At 41.8% G+C, this 18,893-nt stretch overlaps 2 protein-coding genes across 2 annotated transcripts in view; both read right to left on the bottom strand.

Annotated features, from left to right (window-relative positions):
- Positions 1-18,893, bottom strand: part of LOC110505105 (alpha-1,3-mannosyl-glycoprotein 4-beta-N-acetylglucosaminyltransferase B) — a 232,126-nt gene that overhangs the window by 141,624 nt on the left and 71,609 nt on the right. The gene's annotated exons all lie outside the window — the stretch shown is intronic.
- LOC149971805 (uncharacterized) overlaps positions 1-18,893 on the bottom strand; it is a 36,885-nt gene that overhangs the window by 619 nt on the left and 17,373 nt on the right. The window contains exons 2-3 of the mRNA XM_090219760.1: positions 252-290; positions 141-166 (exon numbers count right to left, since the gene is read on the bottom strand). Of these exons, the coding sequence (XP_090075886.1) occupies positions 141-166; positions 252-290 (65 nt within the window). The remainder of the gene's footprint in view (positions 1-140; positions 167-251; positions 291-18,893) is intronic.

Genomic DNA, 18,893 nt, shown 5'->3' on the forward strand with positions numbered 1-18,893 from the left:
AGAATTCATACCTTGGTTTTTGTGGAGAATGTGATTGAAGAAAAAAAACACAAAAAAAAAACAAGTGTCTTGATAATGGTTTTCATTCACATTCCTTGTGATCTGTGACCTGCATAACATACCAAAACCAAATGACATACCTTTGCGTGCCTCCTCATCTGTATACCTACAGACACAAAAGTGAGCAGTTTAGTCATCTTCACGCAATAGAGCTTGCCTTCAACATATTCTTATAGCCTACATATTCTTACCTTGTTGTTGATTGATATCCATTGAATTGTGTCCATTTTCTGTTTTTAGAAAGATTGGGACAAATAGGAAAAGATAGATGGTATCATCATACAACAATATCAATTTAGATCATACGAGGGACAAACCTTACCTTAAATTGAGGAGATCTTTACGTGTTTCAGTTAAGTGGCCTGCACCTGATGTCCTTTCAAATTGAAATGTTTCAGTTGGGCAGTTAGGTTCCTGCAAGAACCACCCACCAACCAAGGAGGTTCCTTCAATGAACTCCACCTTCTATGGGGTTCTTGGAAGATCCTTTTGGGGGAGGCATTTTCAATGCCAAGAACCCTAAGGTTCTTCGAAGAACTTTGAGTATCTTAGAAGAACTCTTGTTGAACCCCTCATTTTTTCAGTGTGTGGCCATTTAGTGGGCGCAGCCAACACCTGAACACACAACAAAATAGAGGATAGAGAGAGTTTTGTTGATGCTGGGAATGGAATGTTTGTTTTTAAGACTAAGACTTAAGATTTCTTGTGGTTTTTATGGAAAGTTTTCTTAACATTCTTGGAATAATTTGATAACATGACTTTAAATAGAACCAAGAGGAAACTTGGTTTCACTGAAGTACTGAAATTCCCACAGAATAACCTTCTTTTTTTTAAAAAGATCTCTGAACTTTTTGAGAACATTCCCGACGTCAAACCAGGAGGAAAACATTCCTAGAATTAAATGTAACCATGTTTGAACTTTTAGGAAACCTTCTGTTAAAGTAATGAAATACCCAAGAAAAAAGACATTTTTAAAATGTGCTGAGAATTTTCCAAAAGCCAAGCAAGTACTGTGCACCATTTCCCAGATAATTGTGGGAAGGTTGAATGCAAAAATAACCATAGGAAATCTACGCTCTCGCCAAGCTCGAAGAAACATATGGTTCTCAGAACGTTATGTGCTAGCTGCGGAAGAAAGCCGCCCTCATCTTCCCTGGATTTGGAGTGAAGCACTGTGAGTGGTTGATTCTAAGGAGAGTGATGTGATTATTGAAGCTGAAGGCATCAGGGGGTTGGTGGTATCTAGCGATCGCAGGTTGGGGATGACGTCAGCAGAGCTGCCTTGGTGAGCTCATCCCTTTACAAGGTCAATGAGAGGAGAGGTAGAGGGAAAGAGAGAGAGAGAGAGAGAGAGAGGGGGGAGAAGGACAAAAGGCGAGGGAAAGAGGTGAAAGTGAGAAAGGTGTCCATCCTCCATCAAGCTGTCAATGTGGTGGTAAGCACAGAGGATAGAAAAATAGCAGACACGCATACACACATTAACACTCTCCCTCTCTCTTCCCTCCCTCTCCTTATCTCTACCTCCCTCTCCCCCTTTTTTTCCTCCCTTCCCCCTCCATCTCTATCCCCAATCTCTGTCATAGTACCAGGGCAGATATTCTGTAGTGTGGATTGAAGCAGCAGCGCTACTGTAATTACACATCTGGGCTCCATCTCTTCCCGCGGCAGTAAAGCTTGAACTACAGTGAACCGTTGCTCGCTGGCATTCACGCTTCCAGCTAGTGCTGCTAAACTAGTGCGGGCCATAGGCGCCCCGCTGTTTTCAGGCAAAAACCACCTTAGAAGCCTTAGCTCAACAACACATCTTAAAAAGCCCTTTATTGTTAACCCCTAATTGAAGGAGTACACAGAAATCACAGACACTACAGAAGCACCGCTAGCCACTAGAATGAAACCAGATGGAGGGGATAACATTCAGCCAAATGGCCGAACAAATGATGAACAAAACATTTAAAAACGACTACAGAACTGAATGAGAATAACACAAAAGGGCCATTCTTCATTCTCTCGAAGTCCGCAAGATCACATATCTAGAGGCTGTTATGGACATTAACAGATTGCTTTCCAGATAGACAGACAGAAAGACCGACAATAACAAAAGTGTGTTGAGAATAGCACTTGGGGACGGGAGTTGTGCAGAGTCCATTAGGAAATTGTAAGGGGAAAAGCAATGGTAGATTTTTCCAAAACCTCTAACAAAGGTTTGGGGCCTGCCATTTGTTACTGTCTGTGAGTGTCCATTCTATCTGAAATGTAACTCAAATGGGCTCAAAAATGCCAATGAAATATCCTATAGTCGAGAATCTAGTAACTATAGTGACACTAGTATTGAAAGTGGGGGCTTAAATCAATTGCTGGGACAGGTTTCAGTTAAAGTGCCACTACCTCTTGAATGAGGCCTGTATACTTGACTGAGAGCCGCCATGGGCGTCTAAGAGCATGGCGTAATACTAAAGCTCATAGCAGTCTCCTGAGTCAGAGAGAAAGTGAAAATCATTCAGTAGAACGTAGCAATCCCTTTTTATTGTAAATTTGACCAACATGACTTTGCAAATGAAAGGGAGGAGCTGATCTCTGACCTAACATGTCACAAACTGTGACAAATGTTGCGGTGCAACCAAAAGATGTGGAAGCTGCATTTAAACGACAAATCAAAACAAAAATCACCTGGGCCAGACGACATTAGTGATGGTCAACTAAAGGTTTGCCCTAACCAACTGAGAAGTGTTTTCTGTGAGATTTTTAAACGCTCTGGCAAAACACCATATGCCCAATACCTAAAAAGAGCAACCCATCCTGATACATTGACCACCCTGTAGCTTTAGCCTTTAGTGATGAAGAGTTTTGAAATACCGATTGTCCCCCAGCTACATAAGCTGGTATGCTCTTATACAGACCCACTCCAGTTTACCTAAAGCAGAACAGAGGTGTTGATTATGCGGTTCTGTCTCTACTTCACTGTGCCAACACCCACCTGGAGAAGCCCAAAACCTACAGTACCAGTCAAAAGTTAGGACACACCTACTCATTCCAGGGTTTTTCTTTATTTTTCTTTTATTTTCTCTTTATTTGTATTGTTTACATTGTAGAATAATAGTGAAGACATCAAAACTATGAAATAACACATGTGGAAATTATGTAGTAACAAAAAAAAAGTGTTAAACATATCAAAATATATTTTATATTTGAGATTCTTCAAAGTAGCCACCCTTTGCCTTGATGACAGCTTTGCATACTCTTGGCATTCTCTCAACCAGCTTCATCTGGTATGCTTTTCCAACAGTCTTGAAGGAGTTCCCACATATGCTGAGCACTTGTTGGCTGCTTTTCCTTCACTCTATGGTCAAATAACCCTTACACAGCCTGGAGGTGTGTTGGGTCATTGTCCTGTTGAAAAACAAATGATAGTCCCACTCAGTGCAAACCAGATAGGATGGTGTATCACTGCAGAATGCTGTGGCAGCCATGCTGGTTAAGTACGCCTTGAATTCTAAATAAAACCATTGACATTGTCACCAGCAAAGCACCCCCACACCATCTCCTCCATGCTTCACAGTGGAAACCACACATGCAGAGATCATCCTTTCACCTACTCTGCGTCTCACAAACAAATGCATTCCAGGGGACTACCTCATGAAGCTGGTTGAGAGAATGCCAAGAGTGTGAAAAGCTGTCATCAAGGCAAAGGGTGGCTACTTTGACAAATCTGAACATATATTTAGATTTGTTTAACACTTTTTTGGTTACTACATGATTCCATATGTGTTATTTCATAGTTTTGATGTCTTCAATATTATTGTACAATTTAAAAAATAGTAAAAATAAAGAAAAATCCTGAAATGAGTAAGTGTGTCCAAACCTTTGACTGGTACTGCACGTCACAATGGTATGTGTGGATTTCTCTACAGTCCAGACTCAAAGGGTCAAAAGCGTCAGAACATGAATGTCAAGCCACATCTGATTCTCTGGGTTCTCTCCTTCCTGAAAAATAGACTCCTGCTGGTCAGATTCAATGGTCACTGCAGCTCATCTCTACAGGATCACCACAAGGCTCTGCCATCTTGCGTGTGTTATTCACCCTGAACACTGACGACTGTAGGAGCTCACACCCAGAGATGATGTTCATTAAGCACTGGGATGACACAGTCATTTTGGAAACAGCAGGCAACTCTGATGTTTTCACTATGGTCAAAACTACCTGGACCTCAATTCAACCAAAACCAAAGACCTGGTCATTGACTTCAGAAGAGACCAACCTACCATCCCAGCGTTAGAGATTAACGGACAGATCATTGAGCGAGTGGAAGACTACAAATACCATAGGAACCATCATCGACAACAAGCTCTTCTTCAAAAGAATCACTGAACACATTCCCTCAAAATGTCAACAATGCCTGTTCTTTCTATGGAAATTGAGGAAGTTTAATGTACACCAATCAATCCTTAAAGCATTTTATAAATGCTTCATAAAATCCATAATACCCTTTAATATTGTTGGGTGGTTTGATGCTCTAGGGAACACAAGTCAGAACCCATTGAACAGGGTAATAAGAATCAGTGGGAAGGTCATCGGAGCAAGCCAGAAACCCTCCAGTGACATTTTCGGAAAACGAGTGAGGAAGAAGCGGGAACAAATAGCCTTTGACACAACACACACACACTAAATGACCAGAATTACCCTACCTTATATGTGCAGATATAGAGCCCTCCCATACAAATCTAAGAGCAGCTTCTAGTTGTGCCATCATCCATCCAAATCCTCAACTCCTAAAGTTGTATTTGTATATATGATTGCATAGAATGCTCAAGACATTAAGAGAGTGAGAGAGATAGGCGGACAAAGCAGTGAGAGACAGAGACGAAGACGAGAGAAAGCAAGATGGAGACGGGCAGAGCTAAGAGATTGACGGAAAACTAAGAAATGGAAAAAAGGAGAAAAAAAGAAAAAGTTATGAAATTGCTCTCAACTAACCCCATTCACATCAGAACAGTGCAGAGGACAAAATAATGGAAGGAGTTATCTGCTTCCAATTTAATAAAACCTAATGGGGAGGCCGGGGGAGGACTAACTCCCGGCTGCTTTAACAATCTGAGAGTTTCGGTCTGTTCTCTCTAATGACCTACGCTGGGGGAAAGCTTAGAAGCACTCAAATTCTCCCTCAGCCCCTTAGACTGTGTCAAACCGAAGGAGGGAGAGAGAAACAATGCATGTGTAAAACTGCACTGCCAATATTTACAACATTTGTTCTAATAAAGCTCATTGAACTGAGAGAGCGAGAGAAGAGTTTGAGAGCGTACCCATGAAAGACTTTTAGAAAGGCCAAAACGCTCATAAAAAAAAAACACCAATTCCATTTTAAAAACCAAGGGAAAACTACTGTAACACAGATGTCAAATGTAGGCCTGGGCATTTTAATAAAATGGGCTGCGTATTGTTCTTCCCACATTTACAAGGTTGGGATTAAGGCAAGAGTGTGAAAACTGGCACAAAATCAAGCCTTATTTGAGATCCTAAATGGATTTGTTTTGGCCAGTCGTCAGGTGGATTTAGGACAAGACTAGTCTCGGAGCTTGTCAATGAAAATTTTTTCACCCACCTGTGGTTTTTGTTTTTTTTACACTTCCTTTGCTTTCACTCCCTTTACTTTTCATTGTGACAAGGTCATATTGAGTTAGAGAGATGTGAAAATGTCTACTCTGGGCCAAATTGATTCCCAGACTTGTAGAGTGTGTGTGGACATGTTTAACCAGAAGTCCCCACAAGAATAGTAAACAAAAATGTGACCAACTGAGGACATTTTGTTAATCCCCATGAGGTCAAATGGTATTTCTAAGGGGTTTAGGGTTAAGGTTAGAATTACATTAACGGTCAGGGTTAGGCACGAGGGTTAGGCGCGAGGGTTAGGAGCTAGGGTTAAGGTTAGGTTTTTTGGGTTAAGGTTAGGGTCAGGTTAAGGGTAAGAGTACGGGTTAGGGTTAGGGAAAATAGGACTGAATTGTGTGTCCTCACAAGGTTACCTGAACAAGACTGTGCGTGTGTGGGTCTGTCTGGCCGAGCATCTTTATCAGTCCGGTTTCCATGGAGACAAGACCTGGGTCAAACGTTCATTGAATATACTTTCAAACGCTGTCATCTACAAAACTAACACTTGGTGAAACGCATACAAAACTCAACTCAGTCAAATAGGAAAATGAGTCTAGTTGCTAAAAAGATCAATAGGATACTGCAGGATCTAGGACTGCTCGATGTATGGCGTGACACCCACAAGACCGATAAGGAATATACTTTTTACTCAGCCCGCCACACTGAATACTCCAGGTTAGACTATTTTTTCATGTACAGTGCAGATAGACACAGGCATAAGGATTGTAGGATCGGGCAGAGCGGCTTCAGATCATAATGGAGTTTACCTTACTCTACACCTTGATGGCAAACCAAGAAATACTATACAGAGACTTAATACAAGCATGCTGAATGATCCTGCATTCAAGGAATCAATAAAGACTGAATTGAACATCTATCTGGAGAATAATGATAATGGGGAAGTATCTCCTGCTACATTATGGGATGCAGCTAAGGCGGTTATTAGAGGGAAGATCATAGCCACATCTTCTCTCAAGAAAAAGTTTAAAGCACAGAAACTGCTGAAATTACAGGAAACCCTAAGAAACTTAGAACGATCTCTTTGTCAATACAAAGACCCTCTTATATTACGAGAGATTCAAAAGGTATAGAGAAGAAGTAGAGAAAAAGCTTAGGTTCCTGAAACAACAATATTATGAAGCAGGCTCAAAGGCAACCAAATTACTAGCATGAGACTCAGGTAACAACAAGCACAGAAAACCATTTTCAAAATATAAGACCCCAAAAAGAAGATCACATAGAAATTAGATGAAATACAGAATGCATTTGAATCATATTACACAAATCTGTACAAGCAACCAGAGAAGGCAGATGCACAGACAATAGAGCACTTTCTGAACTCACTCGATCTACCCTCAAATTGGGACAGAGCAAAATGATAGACTTACTTCAGAAATAACTACTGAAGAAATTAATAAAGCAATATCTCAACTAAAAGTAAACAAGTCTCCAGGCCCTGATGGCTTCCCTTCAGAATGATTCAAGACCTTCAGAGAACAACTAACACCTCTACTTAAGGCCTGTTTTAACTGGACTCTGAGGGAGGGGGGTCTCCCACCGTCATGGAGAGAGGCCATCATATCTGTAATCCCAAAAGAGGGTAAAAATAAGAAGGACTGCAGTTCATATAGACCTATCGCAATTCTTAACACAGATTATAAACTATATGCATCAATGATAGCCAAAAGAATGGAGAACATAATCCCAGAATTGACTGACGGAGAACAAACTAGTTCCATTAAAAAATAGGCAGACAAAGGACAATATAAGGAGAACACTACATGTCATGGACCACATTTCTCAGAATAAGACAAGTGCAATATTAAATCAGTCTAGATGCAGAAAAAGCATTTGATTCAGTGGGATGGGATTAACTATTCCAAGTTATGGAAAGATTTGGTTTCAACAAAGAAGTGATACAGTGCATTAAATCACTGTATTCATGTCCGACCGCTAGAATAAAGATAAGTGGACATTTGTCACGACCGATAAAATGAGAGCGAGGGGCAAGGCAAGGCTGTATTCTTCCACCCACGCTCTTCTCCTTGTACCTCGAACCATTAGCGCAGGCAATAAGACAGGACCCAACCTTACAGGGAATAACAATAATAGGCAGTGAACATAAGATATGCATGTATGCTGATGACGTTCTGTTATTCCTTAAAGACCCAGGCTCAAGTGTACCTAGATTGATGGATGTTTTACCCTGAATATGTTCCAAATGTTTGTATGTGCTTAACGTACACAAGACCCAAGCCCTAGTATATAATTATACCCCACAGGAAGAGCTGAAGAGCAGGTATAACTTCCACTGGACCTCTTCATCCATTAAATATCTTGGAGTATATCTACCAAAAGATACACCCAAACCTTATTGCATGAATTACGATCAAATCAACAAGAAAATACATGGTGACCTAGACAGGTGGAATTCACTTCCCTTAGATCTTAGTAGTATAATTGAAACAATCAAAATGAACATCCTGCCAAGGTTACTGTACTTGTTCCAATCACTGCCCATAGAAATCCCGCCTAAACAGTTTAGAGAATGGGATAAACGGATATCAAAGTTTATCTGGAACAGGAAGAGACCCAGAATTAGATATTCAACATTACAATTAGCAAAAACTGGGGGGGTATGGCCTTACCAAACCTAAAATACTATTTTGTGTCAGCCCAATTGAGACCTCTGTTGTGTTGGTGGAATTCAGAATACGAATCCAAATGGAAAGACATTGAGACTACTTTGACAGAGATACCCATACAGTCAGTTTTGGGAAATAAGGACATAAACAGACAAATAGAAATAGAAATAAACAGACAAAATCAGTGGATTAATTTCTCTCTAAAGACATCGTTTAGGGTAGTTAAGCAAATTCATTTAGACAGAGAGGTCAAACTGCTGAGTTGGCCCGCATACGACCCCAGCGTCATCCCTGCAATTCAGGATAGCAGATTTAAACAATGGACGCATCACACCATTCAGTACAATTATAAGGAATGGGGACCTAGATAACTTCCAGGACCTAAGTAAAAAAAACATGGCTTGGATAAACAAGATTTTTACAGATACCTACAAGTTTGACACTATTTCTTAAGGGAGATAAAAGTGATTGACCCTCGAGCACCTCAAAAATGTATCCAAGTATTCACTAACGCATACATCTTGGGCAGTAACAAAAAAACTATTTCAAATCTCTACTTGGGTATTCAATCCCCAAAGAAACATTCTACAAACTATATTAAAAAGAAATGTGAGGAGGAACTTGACATTGAAATAACTGATGAAACGTGGTTGAACATATTAGAGACTCAACAAAGCTCCACCAACTCAAGGTCATGGAGAGAATTCTGTTGGAAGAATGTTATACGTTTCTTCATAACACCTTATCTGAAATCAAAACAGACTGGCTCTCTACACCCTTGTTGGAGAGAATGCGGTCTATTGAGGGCGGACCACTCTCATATCTTTTGGACCTGCCCCGCAATCAAAACATACTGGGGAGAAAAAAGGTCTAACATTGGAAAAATAATGGGATTTGACATAGAACATTCATTTCTTTGTACTTGGGTGAAATACTTGAACTTACACAATAGAGAAAAGTACCTCTTGAAGGTCCTACTGGCAGCCAGTAAAAAGGCTTTACTAGGAAATGGTTACAAAAAGACACTCCCACAGTGGCACGATGGATATTTGTAGAAGAAATACACCACATGGAGTGTATGACCTTTGCTTTAAGAACACAAGAGGAGAGAGGTCAGGAATACTGGGGAAAAAAGGGTTTCGTACTTGAAAATGGTCTAATTCAAAGACGTCAATGTATGACGTGCACTGTAACTACCAGATCTTTCTTGTTGTTCTTTTCCTTTCCTTGTCCTTTCTTTGTGTTCCTCAATAAAAACAAAGTATATATAAAAACTCAGTACAAATAACTGAAGAAATATACACTTAGTGCACAAAACATTAGGAACCCCTGCTCTTTCCATGGCATAGACTGACCAGGTGAATCCAGGTGAAAGCTATGACCTCTTATCGATGTCACTTTTTAAATCCACTTGAAATCAGTGTAGATCAAGTGGAGGAGACGGGTTAAAGAAGGATTTTTAAGCCCTTGAGACAATTGAGACATGGATCGTGTATGTGTGCCATTCAGAGAGTGAACAGTCAGGACAAAAGATTTAGGTGCCTTTGAACGGGGTATGGTAGTAGGTGCATGCCGCCACGTTTTGAGTGTGTCGAACTGAAACGCTGCTGAGTTTTTCAAGCTCAACAGTTTCCCATTCTTGTATCAAGGATATCCAGCCAACTTGACACAACTGTGGGATGCATTGGAGTCAACATGGGCCAGCATCCCTGTGGAACTGCTTTCGACACCTTGAAGAGTCCATGCCCCGATGAATTAAGGCTGTTTTGAGGGCAAAAGAGGTTGCACCTGAATATTAGGACGGTGTTCCTTACGTTTTGTACACCGTGTATATGTATCCATTGATGGACCTTCTTTGGTGGTATTTATGGGTAAAAGCATGAATTACGTCCATACACTGGACATCGGGCGACATTTTCGTGGTGTAAACATTCATATGGAATTGTTTGGCACAGATCGTTGTTCTTTTGAACAAGTCGCCCACAATATGAAAATAATTCCTGAACATTAAGGTCATTTAATTCAAAAGACATTCATCACAAGCGCTGTAGCCTAACAAGTAACTTCAGTCAAGTCTGGAACATTCCACCAACTAGTACAGACAGTCTCTTTCTGTTTTCCTACAGTATGGTTCCTCTAGTCTGTGTCCAGGAAAGTTCAACACGCTAGAGATGCTATTCCTCAGAGACCACAAGACCCCGTCCCAGTCTGCCAGCCAGGCCTACTCACCTCACACACAAAAAAGGACGTAAACACACACACACACACACACACAGAACGCTGCCTCAACTTAACAGAGAAAAATGGAGAGAAAAAGAGGGTAACCAGAGAGGATAGTGGAGAGGAGCAGGTGGGGGTTAGAGTTAACTCCCCCCCCTCTTTATTTTCCTCTTCCTTCATTTCAGAGAGATGACAGAGGGAGTTAACTATGAGAGGAAGGAATTCTGATGAGGAGTAGACACTAACTGGGCACTACAAAGAGAGAGAGACATTCTACAAACTATATTAAAAAGAAATGTGAGGAGGAACTTGACATTGAAATAACTGATGAAACGTGGTTGAACATATTAGAGACTCAACAAAGCTCCACCAACTCAAGGTCATGGAGAGAATTCTGTTGGAAGAATGTTATACGTTTCTTCATAACACCTTATCTGAAATCAAAACAGACTGGCTCTCTACACCCTTGTTGGAGAGAATGCGGTCTATTGAGGGCGGACCACTCTCATATCTTTTGGACCTGCCCCGCAATCAAAACATACTGGGGAGAAAAAAGGTCTAACATTGGAAAAATAATGGGATTTGACATAGAACATTCATTTCTTTGTACTTGGGTGAAATACTTGAACTTACACAATAGAGAAAAGTACCTCTTGAAGGTCCTACTGGCAGCCAGTAAAAAGGCTTTACTAGGAAATGGTTACAAAAAGACACTCCCACAGTGGCACGATGGATATTTGTAGAAGAAATACACCACATGGAGTGTATGACCTTTGCTTTAAGAACACAAGAGGAGAGAGGTCAGGAATACTGGGGAAAAAAGGGTTTCGTACTTGAAAATGGTCTAATTCAAAGACGTCAATGTATGACGTGCACTGTAACTACCAGATCTTTCTTGTTGTTCTTTTCCTTTCCTTGTCCTTTCTTTGTGTTCCTCAATAAAAACAAAGTATATATAAAAACTCAGTACAAATAACTGAAGAAATATACACTTAGTGCACAAAACATTAGGAACCCCTGCTCTTTCCATGGCATAGACTGACCAGGTGAATCCAGGTGAAAGCTATGACCTCTTATCGATGTCACTTTTTAAATCCACTTGAAATCAGTGTAGATCAAGTGGAGGAGACGGGTTAAAGAAGGATTTTTAAGCCCTTGAGACAATTGAGACATGGATCGTGTATGTGTGCCATTCAGAGAGTGAACAGTCAGGACAAAAGATTTAGGTGCCTTTGAACGGGGTATGGTAGTAGGTGCATGCCGCCACGTTTTGAGTGTGTCGAACTGAAACGCTGCTGAGTTTTTCAAGCTCAACAGTTTCCCATTCTTGTATCAAGGATATCCAGCCAACTTGACACAACTGTGGGATGCATTGGAGTCAACATGGGCCAGCATCCCTGTGGAACTGCTTTCGACACCTTGAAGAGTCCATGCCCCGATGAATTAAGGCTGTTTTGAGGGCAAAAGAGGTTGCACCTGAATATTAGGACGGTGTTCCTTACGTTTTGTACACCGTGTATATGTATCCATTGATGGACCTTCTTTGGTGGTATTTATGGGTAAAAGCATGAATTACGTCCATACACTGGACATCGGGCGACATTTTCGTGGTGTAAACATTCATATGGAATTGTTTGGCACAGATCGTTGTTCTTTTGAACAAGTCGCCCACAATATGAAAATAATTCCTGAACATTAAGGTCATTTAATTCAAAAGACATTCATCACAAGCGCTGTAGCCTAACAAGTAACTTCAGTCAAGTCTGGAACATTCCACCAACTAGTACAGACAGTCTCTTTCTGTTTTCCTACAGTATGGTTCCTCTAGTCTGTGTCCAGGAAAGTTCAACACGCTAGAGATGCTATTCCTCAGAGACCACAAGACCCCGTCCCAGTCTGCCAGCCAGGCCTACTCACCTCACACACAAAAAAGGACGTAAACACACACACACACACACACACAGAACGCTGCCTCAACTTAACAGAGAAAAATGGAGAGAAAAAGAGGGTAACCAGAGAGGATAGTGGAGAGGAGCAGGTGGGGGTTAGAGTTAACTCCCCCCCCTCTTTATTTTCCTCTTCCTTCATTTCAGAGAGATGACAGAGGGAGTTAACTATGAGAGGAAGGAATTCTGATGAGGAGTAGACACTAACTGGGCACTACAAAGAGAGAGAGACAGACAGAGAGAGAGAGGCACTTGTGAGAAGCTCAGAAGAACGAGTTTGTAAAAAGCCACCCATCCTTGTGTAGGCTCAGCCCCAAATTGTGCTCTCTGTCACCACCGTCTGCATAGCAAATGGCTCAAGACAATGCGCAGGGACCACTCAGCCCCAAAATGTACATTATATATACAAAAGTATGTGGACACTAATTCAAATTAGTGGATTCGGCTATTTCAGCTACACCCGTTACTGACAGGTGTAGAAAATCAAGCACACAGCCATGCAATCTCCATAGACAAACATTAGCAGAAGAATGGCCTTAATGAAGAGCTCAGTGACTAATGTGGCACCGTAATAGGATGCCACCTTTCCAACTGCCCCAGTCAACTGTAAGTGTTGTTATTGGAAGTGGAAACGCCTATGAGCAACAATGGCTCATCCGCGAAGTGGTAGACCACACAAGCTCAAAGAACGGGACCGCAGAGGGCTGAAGCGTGTAGAAATCGTCTGTCCTCGGTTGCAAAACTCACTAACGAATTCCAAACTGCCTCTGAAAGCAATGTCAGCACAATAAATGTTTGTGTGGGGCTTCATGAAATGGGTTTCCATGGCTGAGCAGCTGCACACAAGCCTAAAGTCACCATGCGCAACGCCAATCGCCGCCATTGGACTCTGGAGCAGTGGAAACGCGCTCTCTGGAGTGATGAACCACGCGTCACCATCTGGCAGTCCGACGGGCAAATCTGGGTTTGGCAGATACGCTACCTGCCTCAATGCATAGTGCCAACTGTAAAGTTTGGTGGAGGAGGAATAATGGTCTGGGGCTGTTTTTCATGGTTCGGAGTGTGAAGAGTGAAGGCTGTTATAGCAACAAAGGAGGGACCAACTCCATATTAAGATGAGATGTTTGATGAGTAGGTGTCCACAAACACTACATGACATCTCTGTTACAGTATCCAGAGGACTGACTATTGAAAGGGTGATAGAATAATTATAGATACCATACGTGGGTACTATATCTAAAACTTGTCCTCTGGGAGGAGAACATTTATGCCATCTGCACTTAACAAAATTATAAAACACGAAACATGCAACCATTTCAAAGTGTTCACTGAGTTACAGTTCATATAAGGAAATCAGTCAATTAAAATAAATGAGTTAGGCCCTAATATTTGGATTTCAATAAATACAGGAATACAGGAATACAGATATGCATCTATTGGTCACAGATACAGATACCTTTAAAAAAAAAAGTAGGGGTGTGGTTCAAAGAAAGTCAGTATCTGGTGTGACCACCATTTGCATCGTCCAAATGGTGCGGCGGGGGGGCAGGCAGCCTAGTGGTTAGAGCGTTGGGCCAGTAAACAAATGTTTGCTAGATCAAATCCCCGAGCTGGCAAGGTAAAACTCTGTCGCTCTGCCTCTGAACTAGGTAGTTAACCCGCTCTTCCTAGGCCGTTATTGTAAACAAGAATTTGTTCTTAACTGACTTGCCTATTTAAATAAAGGTGAAATATATATATATATTTTTTAAATTCAGTCATGATCATCTCCTTTGCATTGAGTTGATCAGGCTATTGATTGTGGCCTGTGGAACGTTGTCCCACCCCTCCTCAATGGTTGTGCGAAGTTTCTGGATATTGGCGGGAACTGGAAAACGCTGTCAAATGTAGTTCCAAAACATTCTAAACATGCTCAATAGGTGACATATCTGGTGAGTATGCAGGCCATGGAAGAAGTGCGACATTTTCAGGTTCAAGGAATTGTTTACAAATCCGTGGGACATGTGGGTGTGCATTATCATGCTGAAACGTGAGGTGATGGCGGCGGATGAACGGGCCTAAGGGTCTCGTCAAGGTATCTCTGTGCATTAAAATTGCCATTGATAAAATGCAATTGTATTCGTTGTCCGTTGCTCATTCCTGACCATACTATAACCCCACCGCCACCATGGGGCACTCTGTTCACAATGTTGACATCAGCAAACCGCTTGCCCACACGACGCCACACATCTGCCAGGTACAGTTGACACCGGGATCCATCTGTGAAGAGCACACTTTTCCAGCGTGCCAGTGGCCATCGATGGTGAGCATTTGCCCATTGAAGTTGTTTGCGTCACCAAACTGCAGTCAGGTCAAGACCCTGGTGAGGACGACGAGCACACAGATGAGCTTCACTGAGACGGTTTCTGACAGTTTGTGCAGAAAATGTTCAGTTGGTCAATCCCACAGTTTCATCAGCTAACCGGGTGGCTGGTCTCAAACAATCCCGCAGGTAAATAAGCTGGATGTGGAGGTCCTGGGTTGGCGTGGTCTGTGGTTGTTAGTCCGGTTGGGTTTACTGCCAAATTCTCTAAAACGATGTTAGAGGTGGCTTATGGTAGAGAAATTAACATTCAAGTCTCTGGCAACAGCTCTGGTCGATATTCCTGCAATCAGCATGCTAATTGCACACTCCCTCAAAACATCTGTGGCATTGTGTTGTGTGAAAAAACTGCACATTTTAGTGGCCTTTTATTGTCCCCAGCACAAGGTGCAACTGTGTAATGATCATGCAGTTTGATCAGCTTCTTAAAATGGATTATCTTGGAAAATGAGAAAACAAAGTGATATTGGTCGCATGAACATATTTAGCAGCCGTTATTGCGGGAGTAGAAATGCTCACGAACAGGGATGTAAACAAATTAGTGCATAACATTTTAGAGAAATAAGCTTTTTGAACATATGGAACATATCTGGGATGTTTTATTTCAGCTCATGCAACATGGGACCAACACTTTACATGTTGTGTTTATATTTTTGTTCAGTATACACGGATGGATGATCTCTGTGGTTACTTGTAGTTGTTCAGAGTGAAGTTTGACAACATTGTATGCAATTGCCCTCTAAGGAATGTGGTATTATCTCCATTGCACCCAGCCCACCCTCTCCTCAGGTCATCACACATAGGTGTGACGCCCTTCCCAGAGGATGTTGGCTGGTTTGATTGGATATCTCAGTTTTACTACCTTTGGTTTGGTCTGTGGATTGGTCAACAATTAATTTTGGATACAAACAAGTCAGATCTGGTAGAAATGGAATGAAGGCCTGTTATTCTCTCTTATCCTGTCCGTTGTATGATATTTTGTAATTACCAAGGCTTCCAGGCTTCTGGCCTAGTAGGCATCTCTTCATGCTTTGTCCTGTAAGTTAACCGTAGGATCAATATACCTAGAACTATGCTTTGTTAATGTCAGTATTGCCTTATAACATAAGCTTGATGTCTTGTATGTGAATCCATACATTTTACAATGTTATTAAAGAATACTTGAGTCAGATAAACATTTTAAATAGGAAAACCACGGGTCGAATGTGAGGTACATATAGAATATGTTTATTAGATAAATATTACCACACCACACTTGTATATGGACCACCAGTCACAAAGGCCCATTTTCAATCCCTTGTGGTTGCAGCTAGCAAATGGAGAGAGTAATCTGATCCTAGAGCTGTGCCTAAAGACAACTTCTACCCGGAGCCCCATGGTGTGGAAGAAAACCACAGCTTTTGGCAAGGATGACAGAGATTAAGGAAATGGGGGGGGGGGTTCTGATTGATTTGGAGAGATCCAGCTGGATCAACACACCCCAATCACAGTCCATGTGGGCAATGCTTTCCCTGTCTTCTCGAACATTCCCTCTTCCCAACTACACTAAGAAACTAAATCTCCCCTCTCATTTTGAAACGGTCTCTCTCTCTCCCTCTCTCTGACAGTCTCTCTTGGTCTATCCTCTTGAATCTTGTCTCTCTCCTTCACCATCTCTCCCCATGAACCAGCACCATATCGCCTTTAGAACCCTCACTCCCTTATTTTCCCAGTCTCCATCCCTCTCTTTCAACACCCCTTCCCTCTTTTGAAGTTCCCTTGCCGCAGGGGGACTTCCCATTCCTTATAGAGCAGTGAGTGGCCACCACACACACACCTCACTGAACACTGGGACCGTTATCATCAGTCAGAACAGAGGACAACTCTAGTCCTAGTTCTACTAAACCACACACACACCGTGTGTAGATCTGATTCTACTGTGACACACTGAACAGTTCACATCCCTAGCTTGACAGGGTAAAAAAACTGCACTCTGACTGAAGTGTTCATGTTTCACAGTGAGAGCTTCACTGTGGGGGAAGAGTACTACTAAGAGCAGTTTAAAAGGCTCAAGAGACACACACACACACACACACACACACACACACACAGATGCAGGCAGACAGACACACACCGATGCAGACACATGCACAATAACTATTAAGATAACAAGCAAATTCATGACTTTCTGTCATATGTCAAATCACCTCATCTCTCCTTGTTTCTGGGTATAAGCCAGAGACTATTCTCAATTTGTACTACCAATCTATACTGACCATAACATTTAACAGGATTTCACTGCAACTCACTTGGCTGCAATGTGTGCATTAGTGGCTATGGATGCATTTGCTCTTGTTATAAATGATAGGGCTTTCATTAGCAAGTCTAACACACAATGGCAAGACGCGATACGTCGGGCCACATTTTCTCAAGCCCACAAATGACTTGAAATGTATTTTAAAAAGAGGCTACGTGGTGTACAGAGAACGATGTGATCATGTCATTGACAGTAAGCTCTCAAAAAAGATTTCAATTAGCCTGTATCCTCTATTCTTTATTAGGGTATCCAAGACAACCATGTGCATTAGTAATCTCAATCCCTCTCCCCCCCCCTCTCCAAGCAGTGAGATGTCCTCTAGACTCCAACACATTTCCTTATTCCCCCTGCTATCTCCCCTGGTCCCCGCCACACTCCCAGATAAAAAATGTAAAAAACACTGTAGCACTACGCTCCGATAACTCACAACCTGAGATGAACACAACCATTAATCTACAGCCCTAACCACAACCTAGCTCTGTTATTTCCACAGTAGGACAGAAATACATTAAGTTGCCCCCTAGACACTGATCCAAGATCCGTTTCCTGTTTTGCCTAGTGGTTAAGGTTAGGATTGGGGGATTTCAATGAGAAACGGTTGTAGGTTCAGAGTTGAGAGGCTATGGGATTCTAGATTTCTAGTTCTGAAAGTATTCAATGAAAAATGATACAACGTACAGGACCAGTCAAAAGTTTGGACACTCCTTCACTTACAATTTTTCTTTATTTTTACTATGAAATATCACATATGGAATCATGTAGTAACCAATAAAAGTGTTATACAAATCAAAATATATTTTATATTTGTAGCCACCCTTTGCCTTGATGACAGCTTGTACACTCTTGGCATTCCATCAACCAGCTTCATGAGGAATGCTTTTCCAACAGTCTTGAAGGAGTTCCCACATATGCTGAGCACTTGTTGGCTGCTTTTCCTTCACTCTGCGGTCCAACTCATCCCAAACCATCTCAATTGGGTTGAGGTCAGGTGATTGTGGAGGCCAGGTCATCTGATGCAGCACTCTATCACTCCCCTTCTTGGTAAAACAAGCCCTTACACAGTCTGGAGGTGTGTTGTGTCATTGTCCTGTTGGAAAACAAATGATAATCCCACTAAACGCAAACCAGATGGGATGGTGTATCGCTGTAGAATGCTGTGGTAGCCATGCTGGTTAAGTGTGCCTTGAATTCTAAATAAATCACTGACAGTGTCACCAGCAAAGCACCCCCACACCATCACACTTCCATGCTTCACGGAGGGAACCACAAATGGAGATCATCCGTTCACCTACTCTGCGTCTCACAAAGACACAGCGATTCGAACCAAAAATCTCAAATTTGGAAGCAGTTCAAAAGCGACAGATTTCCACCGGTCTAATGGCCAATGCTCGTGTTTCTTGGCCCAAGCAAGTCTCTTCTTATTATTGGTGGTCTTTAGTAGTGGTTTCTTTGCAGCAATTCGACCATGGCCGGATTCACGTAGTCTCCTCTGAATAGTTGATGTTGAGATGTGTCTGTTACTTGAAGTCTGTGAAGCATTTATTTGGGCTGCAATCTGAGGTGCAGTTATCGCTAATGAACTTATCCTCTGCAGCAGAGGTAACTCTGGGTCTTCCTTTCCTGTGGCGGTCCTCATGAAAGCCAGTTTCATCATAGCGCTTGATGGTTTTTGCGTCTGCACTAGAGGAAGAGTTCAAAGTTCTTGAAATGTTCCATATTG

This window comes from Oncorhynchus mykiss, chromosome 25 (genome assembly GCF_057628025.1).
Source record: "Oncorhynchus mykiss isolate SJ-2025 chromosome 25, ASM5762802v1, whole genome shotgun sequence".
Classification (NCBI taxonomy): domain Eukaryota; kingdom Metazoa; phylum Chordata; class Actinopteri; order Salmoniformes; family Salmonidae; genus Oncorhynchus; species Oncorhynchus mykiss.